General features: G+C 39.0%; 2 protein-coding genes across 3 annotated transcripts in view; both read right to left on the bottom strand.

Annotated features, from left to right (window-relative positions):
- Positions 1-1,946: 1,946 nt before the first annotated feature.
- On the bottom strand, positions 1,947-9,123 carry ubac1 (UBA domain containing 1). The gene is made up of 10 exons (XM_039804273.1): positions 8,675-9,123; positions 7,674-7,794; positions 7,513-7,586; positions 7,256-7,363; positions 7,004-7,106; positions 6,306-6,414; positions 5,885-6,185; positions 5,114-5,200; positions 4,466-4,604; positions 1,947-4,258 (listed from the first exon to the last, which is right to left on the bottom strand). Exons 1-10 carry the CDS (start codon positions 8,810-8,812, stop codon positions 4,143-4,145), a joined length of 1,296 nt encoding a protein of 431 aa, XP_039660207.1. The 5' UTR covers positions 8,813-9,123; the 3' UTR covers positions 1,947-4,142.
- Positions 9,124-10,302: 1,179 nt separating this feature from the next.
- LOC120560594 (neurogenic locus notch homolog protein 1-like) overlaps positions 10,303-13,188 on the bottom strand; it is a 46,279-nt gene continuing 43,393 nt past the window's right edge. For both annotated transcript variants that reach the window (XM_039803258.1, XM_039803259.1), the window contains exon 34: positions 10,303-13,104. In XM_039803258.1, the coding sequence (XP_039659192.1) occupies positions 11,752-13,104 (1,353 nt within the window). In that variant the 3' untranslated portion in view covers positions 10,303-11,751. The remainder of the gene's footprint in view (positions 13,105-13,188) is intronic.

The raw sequence follows: 13,188 nt of genomic DNA, 5'->3' as shown, positions 1-13,188 counted from the left end.
AATTGGTATTATAACCAAAGGTAAAAGTGCGTGATTGAAATGAAATTACAAAACTGAAAATGTAAATTTAAAAAAAGCGTGGTCTGGAAATCTTTCATTCTTTAAACCCTATAGTTAAGAAAATAAGGCCTCCATGCTATTGCATCGCTTTAACATCACTATTTAAAAAAGGCATGTGGCCGAGTTGGCTCAGTTGGTGGAGTGGGCGCACATACATAGAGGTTTATGTCTCGACGCAGAGGTCAAGAGTTCGAGTCCGATCTGTGACGATTTCCTGCATGTCTTCCCCCTCTCTCTCACCTGGCTGTCCATTATTGAAAATTAAAAATACCAGATCAAGCCAAAAATGGAAACACATCTACTACTCTGCATAAAAGAAAAAAAGCCAAATACAGTGCAGTTCTAAACACTAAAGAATACTGGGTTCAAATTTCAACCCAACTCATAAAGTCAAATCAACCCAGTATGTGTTCTGTCCTATTGGGAACAAGCCAATTTGGGTTATTTCCATCCCACTATTTTTTAGTATGTACTTAACATAAAGTAGCCTACATGTGTGCATGTCTCTATTTCCCTACATTGAGGAATGCAGTCATTCAATGACTATAGGAATAAGAGTGTATTTTTTGAGTCAAATTTAATTTTATCTATAAAGCAACTGCAAGCACTCAAAAAGGAGAAATTATTTAAAACAAATGTGTAAAATAAAATCTGTTAGTGAACCATTAGTTAATGATATCTCCTATTCAAATTTGATAGATAAGCTATTCATTAGTTAATGATTAGTTAATTGAGAAAAGAGGGAGGAACAAATCAGGAATGACTTGATAATGAATGAATCAGTACTTTCCTTATAATTTCTATATAGTAGATTACAATGAGTTAGACAACAGCACAAGGGACACACACAAGGTAAGTATAAGATAATGATGAAGTAATGAGGGACTACTTATTAACTATTTAGTATTATGTTTCACTTTAATTGGGGGGTAAACAACCCCGGGAATTATGTTTAAGTAATTAATAATGAGTCGTTACTAATTTTGTGCCACTCAGCAGCTAGTTCAGAGTATGACTCAATGAGAAAATGGTCTGTATGATCAATCCACATATATTCTTGAACTACAAGTACAAAAGTATTAACATCAAAATGTATGTAAAGTACCAAAAAATAGTCATTATGCAGAATGACCCATTTCAGAATAACATATTACATATAATTGGATTATAATTATTGATGCATTAATGTGTTCATCACTTTAATGTTTCAGCTGGTAAAAATGTAGCTAATTTGAATTACTTTACTGCTGGGTAGTGTTATCTATAATATATCATAATTTGAGTTCATTTATATTTTGTATTAATGATCTAAATTTGTAATGTAAATAGTAACTAAAGTTATGAAATAAAGTGGGGTAAAAACTACAATATTTCCCTCTTAGATGTAGTGGAGTATAATTATAAACAGTTAGTAGCAAAATACCCATAAAACTTGATGTGCAGGCTTTTTTAGCCCTGTGCTGTGTATTGCTATTTTTTTTATTTTGCTTGTATTGTGTAATTATTTTCAATGTTAAAAACTTTGTGATTTTGTATATGTGAAAGGTGCTGTATAAATAAACCTTAGTTAATTACTTCAAATGGAAATGCTCCTGCCTAAAAATTGTACTTGTTTGACACCTTTTACACCTGTGCTTTTCTTACGTTGGCAAGTCTTCTGTGAGCCTTAGTGGGCTCCACAATGATCTCGTTGCTCATTAGCACACTTCCCTCAAACAATAAATTCCCCATCCACCTGACATTCTGTGGAACGAATGAACTTTTCACAAAAAAGGTACCAAATGGTCATGCATGCATTCATTCACTTCTAAACATGGAAACAGTGGAGTTTTAATGCTTTTTTGCAGATATGTCATTCACTTAAAGAAAATGCATAATCCAAAGAGTACAGCCACAAAAATAACTTTAATGCAATGGTGATTTGAATGCCAGTAGCCATGAGGCTGTCTGAGTGAACAGACTGTGAGAGTATATTGCATAGGTTGTTAATCGGGGACAGTCCTGCATGATAGCTGAGTGAAAACAAAAACCTGTGACTCCAACAGTCCTTTAGAGAAGTAGAATCTCCCAATGTTTGTTTCAAGATATTAGGGGAGAGTTTTGTATGCATACTAATGCAATGCATGGAGGAGGTGAGACAGTCACTGTGGCTATGATGAAAGTCCACTGCAGTGCAGAGAGGGTTCCAGAGACGTGTGTAGAAATCCTTCTTCAGGCAAACATGTTGCACTACTTTTAAATCACACTGAGACCTACCAGTCCAAAGCACATTTACAATGGTTTGTAAAAACAACATTTGAATCATTTAATTTTTTCACATTTGTAGATTAGCTTCAAGGTTTGCTAAAAATTTTATAAATAAGAACAAGTAACTAGTTTGGCTTCGATATAAATAATGTAATAATACATAGTTCAAACAGACACTTCTCTCTAAAAACATTTAAATATTTTCAAATATTGCATTTACGAAACCATGTCTTGTAGTGCTCTTATTCATAAAGTTCTAGACAGATTAGTTAAAGCCATTTTTAAATGCCAAACTAGAAGGGGGGTGAGCAGAGGTTTGCCATAACAACAGGTTTAGAAAAACAATCTCAGCCTCCCTGAGCAGAAAGTCACATCAATACCACATTTTAAATATTGAATAAAAACACTAAAAAGCTTGGCAAAACATACCACCCTCCATGTTGTTTTTAACTCTCGGTACTGGATCTTTTAAGTACAATGTCAATGCAAAGACTAATATTGTAGAACACACTACCCATTGCAGTTCACACATCTCTAACACTCAAATCAAATATATTTCTTTACAGGTCAATAGAACTCTTTGCTATTGCACAGAAATACAGGGTAGTTTTCAATGGGTACAACTAATGACAAGGCAGGTTATATAGTGACATTTTGGTTTGGTTTGACAGCATAAATGTTCACTGCTCTCAAAAGAAAAGAAAAAAAGTAAACCAAAAGACCAACACTGGTTGTGTCTCAAATTCTATTATTTCTTTGTGTATGAAGATGCTTGCACCTTCGCAGCAAAAAGTGAACACGCATCTTCATCATTCAAATTAAAAAGGTTAAAAAGGCAAACCCCTTTTGATTAGGCTCAGCTTCATTTAACATCCCACTACAGCTTTTTGAGACAAAACCTGAACCCTTCTTTTAACTTCCTCGGTGCTGCAGTGAGTGATATCCATAGAGGTGAACAAGTGCTAAATGAGCGCAACATGATAATATGACATTCAAGAGCACATTGACAATAAACACACAGGCCTAATATATAATTTTCTTGTAAAAACATGACTAAGACACAAACAGTTTAGTGTACAGCTTCTGTCTAAAAGGCAAGAAAGTCAAATAAATATTCTTGAAGAATTTTCAAGGACATATGTTCTCCGCTTTAAACTGAGAGGCGGTCGACTTCAAATGACCTCACAGGCATGGACCGAGATAGAGGTAATGTGTCTGAAAGCCCATTTTTAACGAGCTAAACATACACTCAACTTTGACCACCAGCCTCTCAATTACAAGCAGTTACTTTGATAAAAACAAAGACAAAAGGGAGAAGAAAAACAAAACATGATACTGACAGAAGTCTTCCACACATTCACCACAGATAAAATGTAACAATTTAAAGAGACGGACAAAACTGTAATTGATATTTAAATATACCAAAACAAAACATACCAAAACAGTTTTCTTTGAAGTGTAAACATTGAATTAATGTCTGATGTCATTTTTGCACATGGAGAAATTATATAAAATAAATCATGTCTGTCATGACTATAAATTGTTCTCATTAAAATGTAAAAACAACATACTAAATATCTCGTTTTTATTACTGTAATGTTTATGTTAACATTGGTTTTGTATAAGTGTTTTTACTGTACTGTTATAAATAGGTATATGTGTAACATCTTAATTCATACTTTCACTCCTCCAGCTTTGTCTTTACAAGGCAAAAAAACAATACTTGCGTCTCTGCCACACTCAGATACACATGCATCCATACTCACACACACACCCCAATATGGTCAAACATACACACAAGCTGCCGCAGTCACACAGGGGGTCACCAGGAGGCTCTATGTGCGATTGAGGGTCTGGAAGATTCTGGATATTTGGAGCATGACGGGGCCAGTCTCAGGGTCGTTCATCCACTGGGTGCTGTTCAGAGGATTCTCAAGCATGTCTTCAAATGCTGCGTACAGACACGAGGAAACACTGCTAAAAAACATATTCAACAAAACCAGCAGCCTTCACAAAATTCTTTAGAATTACATTGAAAAACATAGTCTCTCATATTTTGTAAGATGCAGTCATTTTGTTTGGGTAGTAAATTTTGTTTTGTCGGTTTACAAAATCTCCTACTCTTCTGGCTTTTCCACAAAATTCGACTAGACTATACCTAGCAGGGTCTTGGGATTGGTTAGACCCAACTGGACCACTGGATTCTCCAGAATGGCTTGGAACAGCGGGCTGTTGGTGTCGATGCCTTTGTCTAGATCTTCTGGAGAAGGTTTCCTGTCTCCCAGTAGCCACTCACACTGCAGGATGGAAAAACCACAGTTAAAAACCAAAATGTATTTTTGGGAAAAAAAAAAACATTGATATCTTTATAAAAAAATTATCACAGTGCAGGATTTGAATTTGGACTATTACTCTTAAACTAATAAGTATTCTTTAGAATCAATATAGTAAGTCCAGCATTGGCGAGTTTTAGCATTAGTGGGCTAAACATGGCCTGTGTAAATGGCTGCCAGTATATGTAGAACTATAGTTAGTATAGCTTTCCATCAAAACAAAGAAAGTGAAATCATTAAGTCAAGCCAATTTCATTTATATAGCCCCAAATCACAAATTTGCCTCATAGAGCTTTACAATGTGTACCACATATATACTTGTTTTCAATCATCTATCTGCTTGCAAGTCTGATGAGCTAGGAATAGCATCACAAACATTTGGTCAAAATAGAGAGCCATTTCTCAACTCTGTTGCTGCTGTATTTTTTCAGGACCAGCTTGCGAACACTACTGCTGTGGATGTGTAAACCTACCGCAGCATCCTGTTGGTTGTTATTCACCCTCAGAGCATCAACCACCTCCTTCTCATCAAACCCCATCTCCATCAATGCAATAACAGCCTGCAGAATCAAAGAAAAAGATGATGCGTTTAGTTTTTGAACGTCTTCTCAGTCTAATTACAACAACATACACAGACACAGTTCCGTGGAGCCTGGCAGGTGTCTTGGGGGAAAAAAAACAAAACACAATTTGTACACAGTGAAAGAAGTAGCTGGGAACAAGTGTTGCAAACACTCAAATGGTAGTATGTGGGAGTGTTTTGTTGGAAGATGGTGGTTTGATCACTTTTCTATTTTTGAAGATACTAGGGAGCAGTGTTCCTTTGGAGATACATTAAACTCTACAATTCGGGAAGACTGAACCCAATCAACGTGATATAAGATCCTATGACTAAAGCCGCTAACACTTTATATACATGAGTGCACATTTCAATATTATCTGTATCTAATAGGCTGCCTCTATTCATCAATTCCAGTCCTACATACTGTATGTTAGATGATACAGTTAAAGACAGAGCAGTCGCACAAAAATAAAAGTCATTTCACTGTTTTATCGGGTAAAAAGAATTCAAGATTTTGGAGCGGAAATTAATCTGCGTTGAATCTGCCCCGTCTGTAGGATCTGGGCAGATAAATAGCATCTTCCTACAAAATACAGAGTAACGGAAAGCTCCGAGATGAGTTATATAAGTATGTAATAGTCTAAGTACTGAATGAAAGCTTCGACAGGGTAAAGCTACTTACTCTTGAGTCTGGTCTGAACTCCCGTTTCCTGCGGATCCTCTTGAAGATCTCTGTGAGCTCGTCCTGCCTGCTGCTCTCTTCTGTGCTCAACTGGCTGGAGAGGCTGCGGAGAAGGTTAGGACCGGAGGCTGCGGCTGAAGCTGCGGCTGAAGCTGCGGCTGAGGCTGCGGCTGAGGAGCCTGGTGTGGCAGCAGCCGTGGCTCCTGCTGCCCCAGAAGAGTCCTGGCCAGGTATAGGTGTGTCTACAGAGGGGTCATCTACATGCTCGATCAGCCACTCCATTGCCTGGGTGACTGACATGCTGCAGAAAGAAATGATCAGTTGAGAAAAACAGAAAAAAAGGTTTCTTTTCTAGATAAATGATGTAGACATATTAAGTATCAGTTGTGAGGGAGTTGTTATTTAACCAACTCTGACTTACTGGTTCAATCTAAGAGCTTTGATCGCTCTGCTCTCAGGGAAACCCATCTCAGTGAGCTGCTGAAGGGCTGTTTCATCCACCCGGTCATCTTCATCTTCGTCCAACATTGCTACAAGATGCAGAAACACAAAGAGGTCAGAGAACAGGTGCTAAGGGTTGGGCAATATGTGTGAAATGTCTACAACAACAAACATCAGAATCTATTTTTCCAGCAACAATACATATCAATATGTCAATACAGCTCAATGACAAAAAACTAAAACAATACATAAAAACAACATAAAATATCTCATAACTCCTTTTGTAAGTTCTAAAATAAAATACACTTTTGGAGAAGTGTGAATTGCACGGTTGCTTCACAGCAGCCAATCTGGGCCTTTCTGTCATAACAGCGGAGTCTGCATGTTGTCCCCATATGTGTGTTGGTAAGCTCTGGTTTCCGCCCACATGTCAACTAGAAACCCTGTGCTGCCCTTAGATGTAAATGTGTTTGTGTGTAATACGCTGCCAACTTGTCCAGGGTGTACCCCGCCTCTTGCCTAATGTGAGCCCTAACACAATCCTTCATAGCATAAGAGGTCTAGAGCATTAATGGATGGATTTATTATTGAATTTTTGCCATGCTTTAACAAAAAATGTCTTCTCCCGATCCTAACTTTCTTGACTTGGAAACAGTTTAAAGGGATTCTAAGCTTTACCATTGGCCTTTTTGAAAAGTTCGACAGCATCAGGGTTCAAGGCAAGAAGCTTCTGGGCGACTTCAATGAGAGAAACCAGGATTTTTCGTAGCTCCGTCTGAAACTAAAACACAAATGCAACTCAAATCAATAACATCTTTGCTATTTGAATGGTCAAAACTTGTAGAATAATTCTTATTCATAGAATCTGCAAGTTGGATTTAACTTTTTTATACACTCAGTAAGCTAAATTAATTCCAACAATAACCTTACATCTCTGATGTTATGCTGGGTAACAGTGCGGTCAGTGTGGCGTGTGGACAGGTTGCCGGTGGCTTTCAGAATTGCATCTTTGTCTGGAGCCTTGTTATCTTGTTTCTTCTGTGACAACCACACAACAAAGACAGATAATTAAAAGCAGGCAAAATAAAGACAACGCATTTCTGATTGCGCAGTTTTAAAATAAGGACGAAGGCATGCTTAATGCTTTCAGTTCGGTTTTCATGAGACCAAAAGTTGATTAAGCTCACCTTTTCATCAGAACTAACGTCTGCCATCTTGGGAGCGGTTGGTGGCGGTCTTTTCTTTATGAGCAGCAAAACCTCTACAACATATATGAAACATGGTCAGTTCATGGAAAACAATGTAGGATTGTCATAATTCAAAATTTTTCAAAAAGATTGTTACATACCTTTATCTTTCAGATTTTCATCAGCGACAGTTTTAGTGTCTGTGAGGACTCTCTCTGTAGCAGCGTGTATGAGTTTATGGTGGGTGAGTGTTTTGGGGTCTTCTAGACTTCCATGAACATACTATAAATCAAGCACAATACAAAGCATTTTTTTTTACAATTATATAAAACAGACAAGTAGCAAATTAAAGACATTTTTTACTTAATAATTAGTAAATGATAAATCAATGATCCAGATTGTTGTCATTTCATTTTCTGTTAATCAACTAGAGATGAAACAATGACTCGATTAGCCTAAACAAGTAAAAAATATTCTCCACTGTGAGTATTTGCTGTATTTCTCTTTGACACATCACTGTAAATTATATATATTTTGGTCAGACTAAACAAAACATTTGAAAACTTAACCTGGGAGTGTGAAAGTGTTTTTATCATTTCCTGATATTTTATTATTGAATAAACTATTCATTTAAAATGCAATTAATCAACTAGTTGTTTCAGCACTAAACCTACACAGGCAGATCCAATAAAATGGTTAATTAAAGCCTGGAATCTGATAATACATTTTAACTTCCATCATGATGTCTGTACCCATGTGTTGATGTTACACAAAATATGTCATTGAATCTGTACATCTGAATCTGTATCCCCTAGGATGTGATGAGAAACAAACATTAGACTACCACTTGAGGTTATGCTATAGGCCATAGAAGGAGAAGTGAGATGAGCTGTGTAATAATAGACACAGCCAGTAAAGCAGCATGCCTCTCAGGCTAGCCACTGGGACAGCAAAGGGGCTGAGTCGGACTAGCTAGCTAGAGAGGAGCAGCCAACCTGCTAAATTATAAATAGCAAGGTCTACCCAGTTACTATAAATACAAAGCCACTGACACCGACACTGACAGTTTACACAGAGGGCATGGTAGACTGCAAACACCCCAGGCAGGGGAGTGACAGGACAAAAATGCAACAAGAGAGACACAAACAACCCAAAAACCTACATGTTTCAAGCACTTCTCCTTCAGCTTCTCTACAGTGGTGTCTTCCGTGACTTCCTCCAACCACTCCGTGCCGTCCATGGTGCAGATGTGTATTTTCAACACTTTACCGGCGAATATCTTCTCCTCTTGGACAAACATAGCTGCAGTCTTGAGAGTAAAGAGTACCAGTCCAGTGACGTTAGCTAGCAGCAGTTGCTATATGTGCTCCTGGCAAGCTAGCGTGCTAACGTTAGCACCCAGCTAGCTGTCGTTCCGTAAATCCACCGACAACAGAGCAAGAGAAGGAGCCGATTAGCTGAGGGCCATCTTCGGTTTCCTCTGCCGGTTTTCGGTGCGGTGGCAACCGATTAAAGTGTTCAGTGACCACCAAGTTGTTTATTATTCCCAGCGAACACACAAGCAACCAGCCAGCAAGTACCCTATTTTTACTGTATGCTTGAACTTTGAACTTCAACGGTGCTACTACCGGTGCATTGTGGGAGCCGTAGTTCTTTTGAGTCACCATTGACATATGAGTCACAGGCTATTCAGTGGATAAAAATCAGCCTGGTTCAGAAAACTCACCCCAACTTCAAAAACACACTGATAATAGGGATAACAGCAAAACAGCAATGTCAGCATCTACGGTATTGGTATCCCCTTAACTTGAACGTACATAAGGATGGATAATCATTCACGCACAGTCCTGGGCCCCAGACCTCGAGGAACCCCAATGTAGGCTAGGCCTACTTGTGCCAACTGTTTTGTCTTATTTTATTGAAAATTTGTTTAGAAATATGCACCACTAAAGCACAGTATAAACTGACACAGCAAGGATCATTTATTTTCTAAATTAATCGATTAATAATTTGTTTTACGAAATGTGAAAAGACTGGAAAAATCAGGTAACCTCTTCAAATGTCTAGTTTAGTCTATGCAACAGACCAACCCCTACTCAGCTTACAAGGATATGAAAGAGAGGTAAACAGAAAATCCTCACAATTGAGATGTATGTGGGTTCGGGGTTGTTACCTGGCCATATATGGTGAAAAGAGGGCACCTGTGTCAAATCATTAATCATTTGGATACAAATCATTTTTGGTATTATTTACACACCTTCATTATTTCCGTTGTGTGCTAAGATGTTGCATAGTTTATGTTTAATAATATTGCCATTCAACAAATGTGGGGGTCAGGTAGTATTATATGAAGGACCACCACAAGGGTCACACAAATAGTAATAAAGCATTTTATTAATTAATAACTAATTGTACAATAAAATATGCATTAATAGATTAGAAATTACCTTTTCTACAACATGCACAAGCTGCAGAAACAGTGCAGATGGACCTTTCATTTAGGAGTGTCAATTATAATACCACCACTAGAGGGAGACACACTAAGTAAAATATTTGTACTTGGCCCCCTCAGCAAATGTAAAAAGATGAAATGAAGTGTGTATGAAGAGCAAAGTCACGTATTTTGTTTTTTAAATCTATCAATTGTTGCCTGGAACTATCAGATGCACATACTTATACTGTGGATATTGTACTAGATCTATACTTATTTAGCTAATCCCTTGTTTCACAGTGTGTCTGGAGGATTTTAGAGATTTTGTAAAGTAATTTATAAGAAAAAAAGGACGGTCATAGGTTCAAGACACACAAGTGCCCTTTATTATAACAAGAAACGTTTTTTACAGATTGAAAATGAAAATGGGAAATACATTTCTTGCAAAGTATAACTTTATAAGAGGAAGGAAACATATTGCAGATATTACAATTTCACTACAACCTAATACATTTTTAAATTATAACATTTAGCAAACTATACCAGGGAGTGTCTCAAAAGTACTGAAGCGGAGACAACTGAGAACTTAGCCAACAGTTTTAACCAAAGTGTAACAAAAACATCTCATAATATGCACACATGGTTGCCTCAAGTGGATTTTTATGTGTTACAGAACAGTAAATAAATATGAATTTATAAAACCTCAATATTTATGAATTTTTCCTTTTATGAGAAAAATGTCTCCTAACAATATAGCATATCTATTTGTATATAGTTCAAATTTATTTATGCATAAGGGACAGTAAAATACAAAATATATATTCTGTTCTGTTTGATATTTTAGAGGCTGACTGGTGCGAGACCTATCTAAATTGCATGCTTAAGACATCAGATTTCTTAAACAAAATCTTGCTTACAAGGGAAATGCATAACATATTTACAGAAGAACACAGCCATAGGCTCAAACTAATAGGAGGGATAGGGGAAATGTAGTTTCCTTTTCCCTCTGGACAACAACATACACTGTGGCCGACGGGCCAGTTCTCAAACACCAACAGATACTCAAGCCTGTCTTAATTGCCAGTCTCCAAGATGGCGTTATACTGTACAACATATCAAATCTCCACCACATCTCTACATATGAATGCAATCAAATCTGAAGGCACAACATAATGTTGTTCCATTGAGTCAAGAAATGTACACAACTGTTGAGAGTGTAACTAAGAATCACTCAAGGGGGAATTGTGAAAACATACAGGACCTGTGCATATAATACAGGACACGTGTTCTGTTAACAGTCACAACTTATTTATCATTGACCACCAGAATATTTCCCACACAATAATAACACTGAAACTTAAAAATGTGCTATATAAAATGCCCCATGGTCACAAGTTTATTTATAAACATGATTATACAAAAATAACATAATATATAAACAAAGATTGAAAAATGATATGGAAAAAGCAAAGACCAAAAATAAATACCCAGTGTGTATGCTGCGGCTTCACTGCAGAAAAGTAATGCTAAAAGAAAAGAGTCTCTAAAGGACTTTCTCTGTCCTGTGTATGACCCAGCACCATGGATCCCCGAAATTTCTGTAAGCAGGCAATGTGTATAAATAAGGCATTAATAAATAAAAAGAATGGATGAAACACAGGTGTTGCTGTTAGTATAAAAGCATATAAAAATGTCCTATTAAATTGTGTTTACAGCTTTGCCCTTTTCTTCTTCTTTTTTCAACAAAGAGTGCCTTTTTTTATAAAAAAATATACAGCAGCTCATCTGGGCGCAATGATACAAGCTTTTTATTTGAACTTTTCAGGTATATGTCCAATCTGAGACTGCATGCTGGTCGGTGGACTTGAAATGCTCTCTGACCAGTCGGACATGTTGGAATGAGGAGATGAACTTGACCACTGATCAGGGGAGCTGGGGGAGGGGGTCAGAAAGGGGTGGTCAGGCACCTGGACCTGATGGTTTGGGGTGTTGTCCATGGGCCCTGAATAGCTGTGCTGGGAGGGTGGGGTAAGGAACTGGTTGCTGGGCATTGACTGGTTGATGGAGGAGGGCATAATCTGGGTCTCCTGCGGCAGGATGGTGTGGATGGGCATGCTGGAGTTGCCAGTGCCTTGCTGGAGCTCCGGGGAACTGAGCTCCCCGCTGATGAAGTTCTGGCTGTTGGTCGTGTTAGAGTTCTGGTGCTGCAGCTGGATGCTCTGTTGTTGTTGCTGCTGTTGGAGCTGCTGCAGGTTCTGCATCTGCTGCATCTGCTGAGCCTGCTGCTGCATCATGTGGGGCTGTGGAGCCAGTCTGGTGCTCTGGATCCCCTGGTAGGTCATCATCTGAGGCAGGCTGGTGTTGGGGTGGCCGTTGTGGAGGGAGGTCATCATCGCATGCTGCCCTCCAGAGTGCAGACCTCCCTGACCACCCTGTGATCCTCTCATTGGGTTGAACTGGCCTGGCTGGCTCATGTTGCCGTGCATCCTGGACAGCCAATCACACTGGCCCTGGACACCGGAGCCAGACACAGGCAGATGGGTGAGACGGGGAGGCAGGGGGTCAAACTGCATCCGAGCCAGCTCCTGCTTGTTTGGCATCACCATGTGGTTTACGGACAGGTGTGGATCAGACATACCCTGCAGGTGGTTCAAGGATACAGATGGCGACTGCTGGAAAGGTGAGGTCATCATGGTCGGCGAGGCCACATCAGAAACATAGCCGTGTGGAGACTCCAACGAGTCAACTGGCGACAGAACACCTGAGCCGTCCAGGAGGTTCCCGGACTTCCCATCCTGCGAATTCTTCTTCTTTACCTTCATGTCTTTGCCCTCCTTGCAGCCGATGCCCTTGGCGCTAGGCTTACGTGCCTTTTTGCCCTGGCCTTGAGGCTGGGGCTGCTTCATGCTGCCCAGGTAGCCGTTGGGCGAGCAGAGAGGGGGTGATAATGTGGTGCTGAGTGACCCATGCATGTGAGGACTCCGTACCAGGTTGTAATCGTCCAGCAGTCGCACAATGTCATGGTGCATTCTCTCCTGTGCAATGTCTCTGGGTAACCGGTCCATGTGGTCAGTTATTTCTCTGTTTGCAAAGTGGTCCAGTAAGACCTTGGCAGACGCGTAGCTTCCTTCCCTGGCAGCCAAGAATAGAGGGGTTTCCTCCTGAGGCAGACAGAAAGAAGACAACACATTAAGAGATTCACAGACGGGCGAGGAATGTTATTTCGGAAAGATGTTTCACTATTG

The sequence above is a fragment of the Perca fluviatilis genome, chromosome 6 (genome assembly GCF_010015445.1).
Source record: "Perca fluviatilis chromosome 6, GENO_Pfluv_1.0, whole genome shotgun sequence".
NCBI classification, from domain to species: Eukaryota; Metazoa; Chordata; class Actinopteri; order Perciformes; family Percidae; genus Perca; species Perca fluviatilis.
The sequence above is the reverse complement of the archived record's forward strand: the minus strand, read 5'-3'. Positions and strand labels throughout refer to the sequence as shown.

Coding starts and splice junctions, on each gene's coding strand:
- ubac1 (XM_039804273.1), bottom strand. CDS start 8,812: ATGTTTGTCCAAGAGGAGAAGATATTCGCCGGTAAAGTGTTGAAAATA. Junction 4,605..5,113: donor ACAACCAACAGGATGCTGCG/GTAGGTTTACAC, acceptor TCCATCCTGCAG/TGTGAGTGGCTACTGGGAGA. Junction 4,259..4,465: donor CAATCCCAAGACCCTGCTAG/GTATAGTCTAGT, acceptor GTCTGTACGCAG/CATTTGAAGACATGCTTGAG.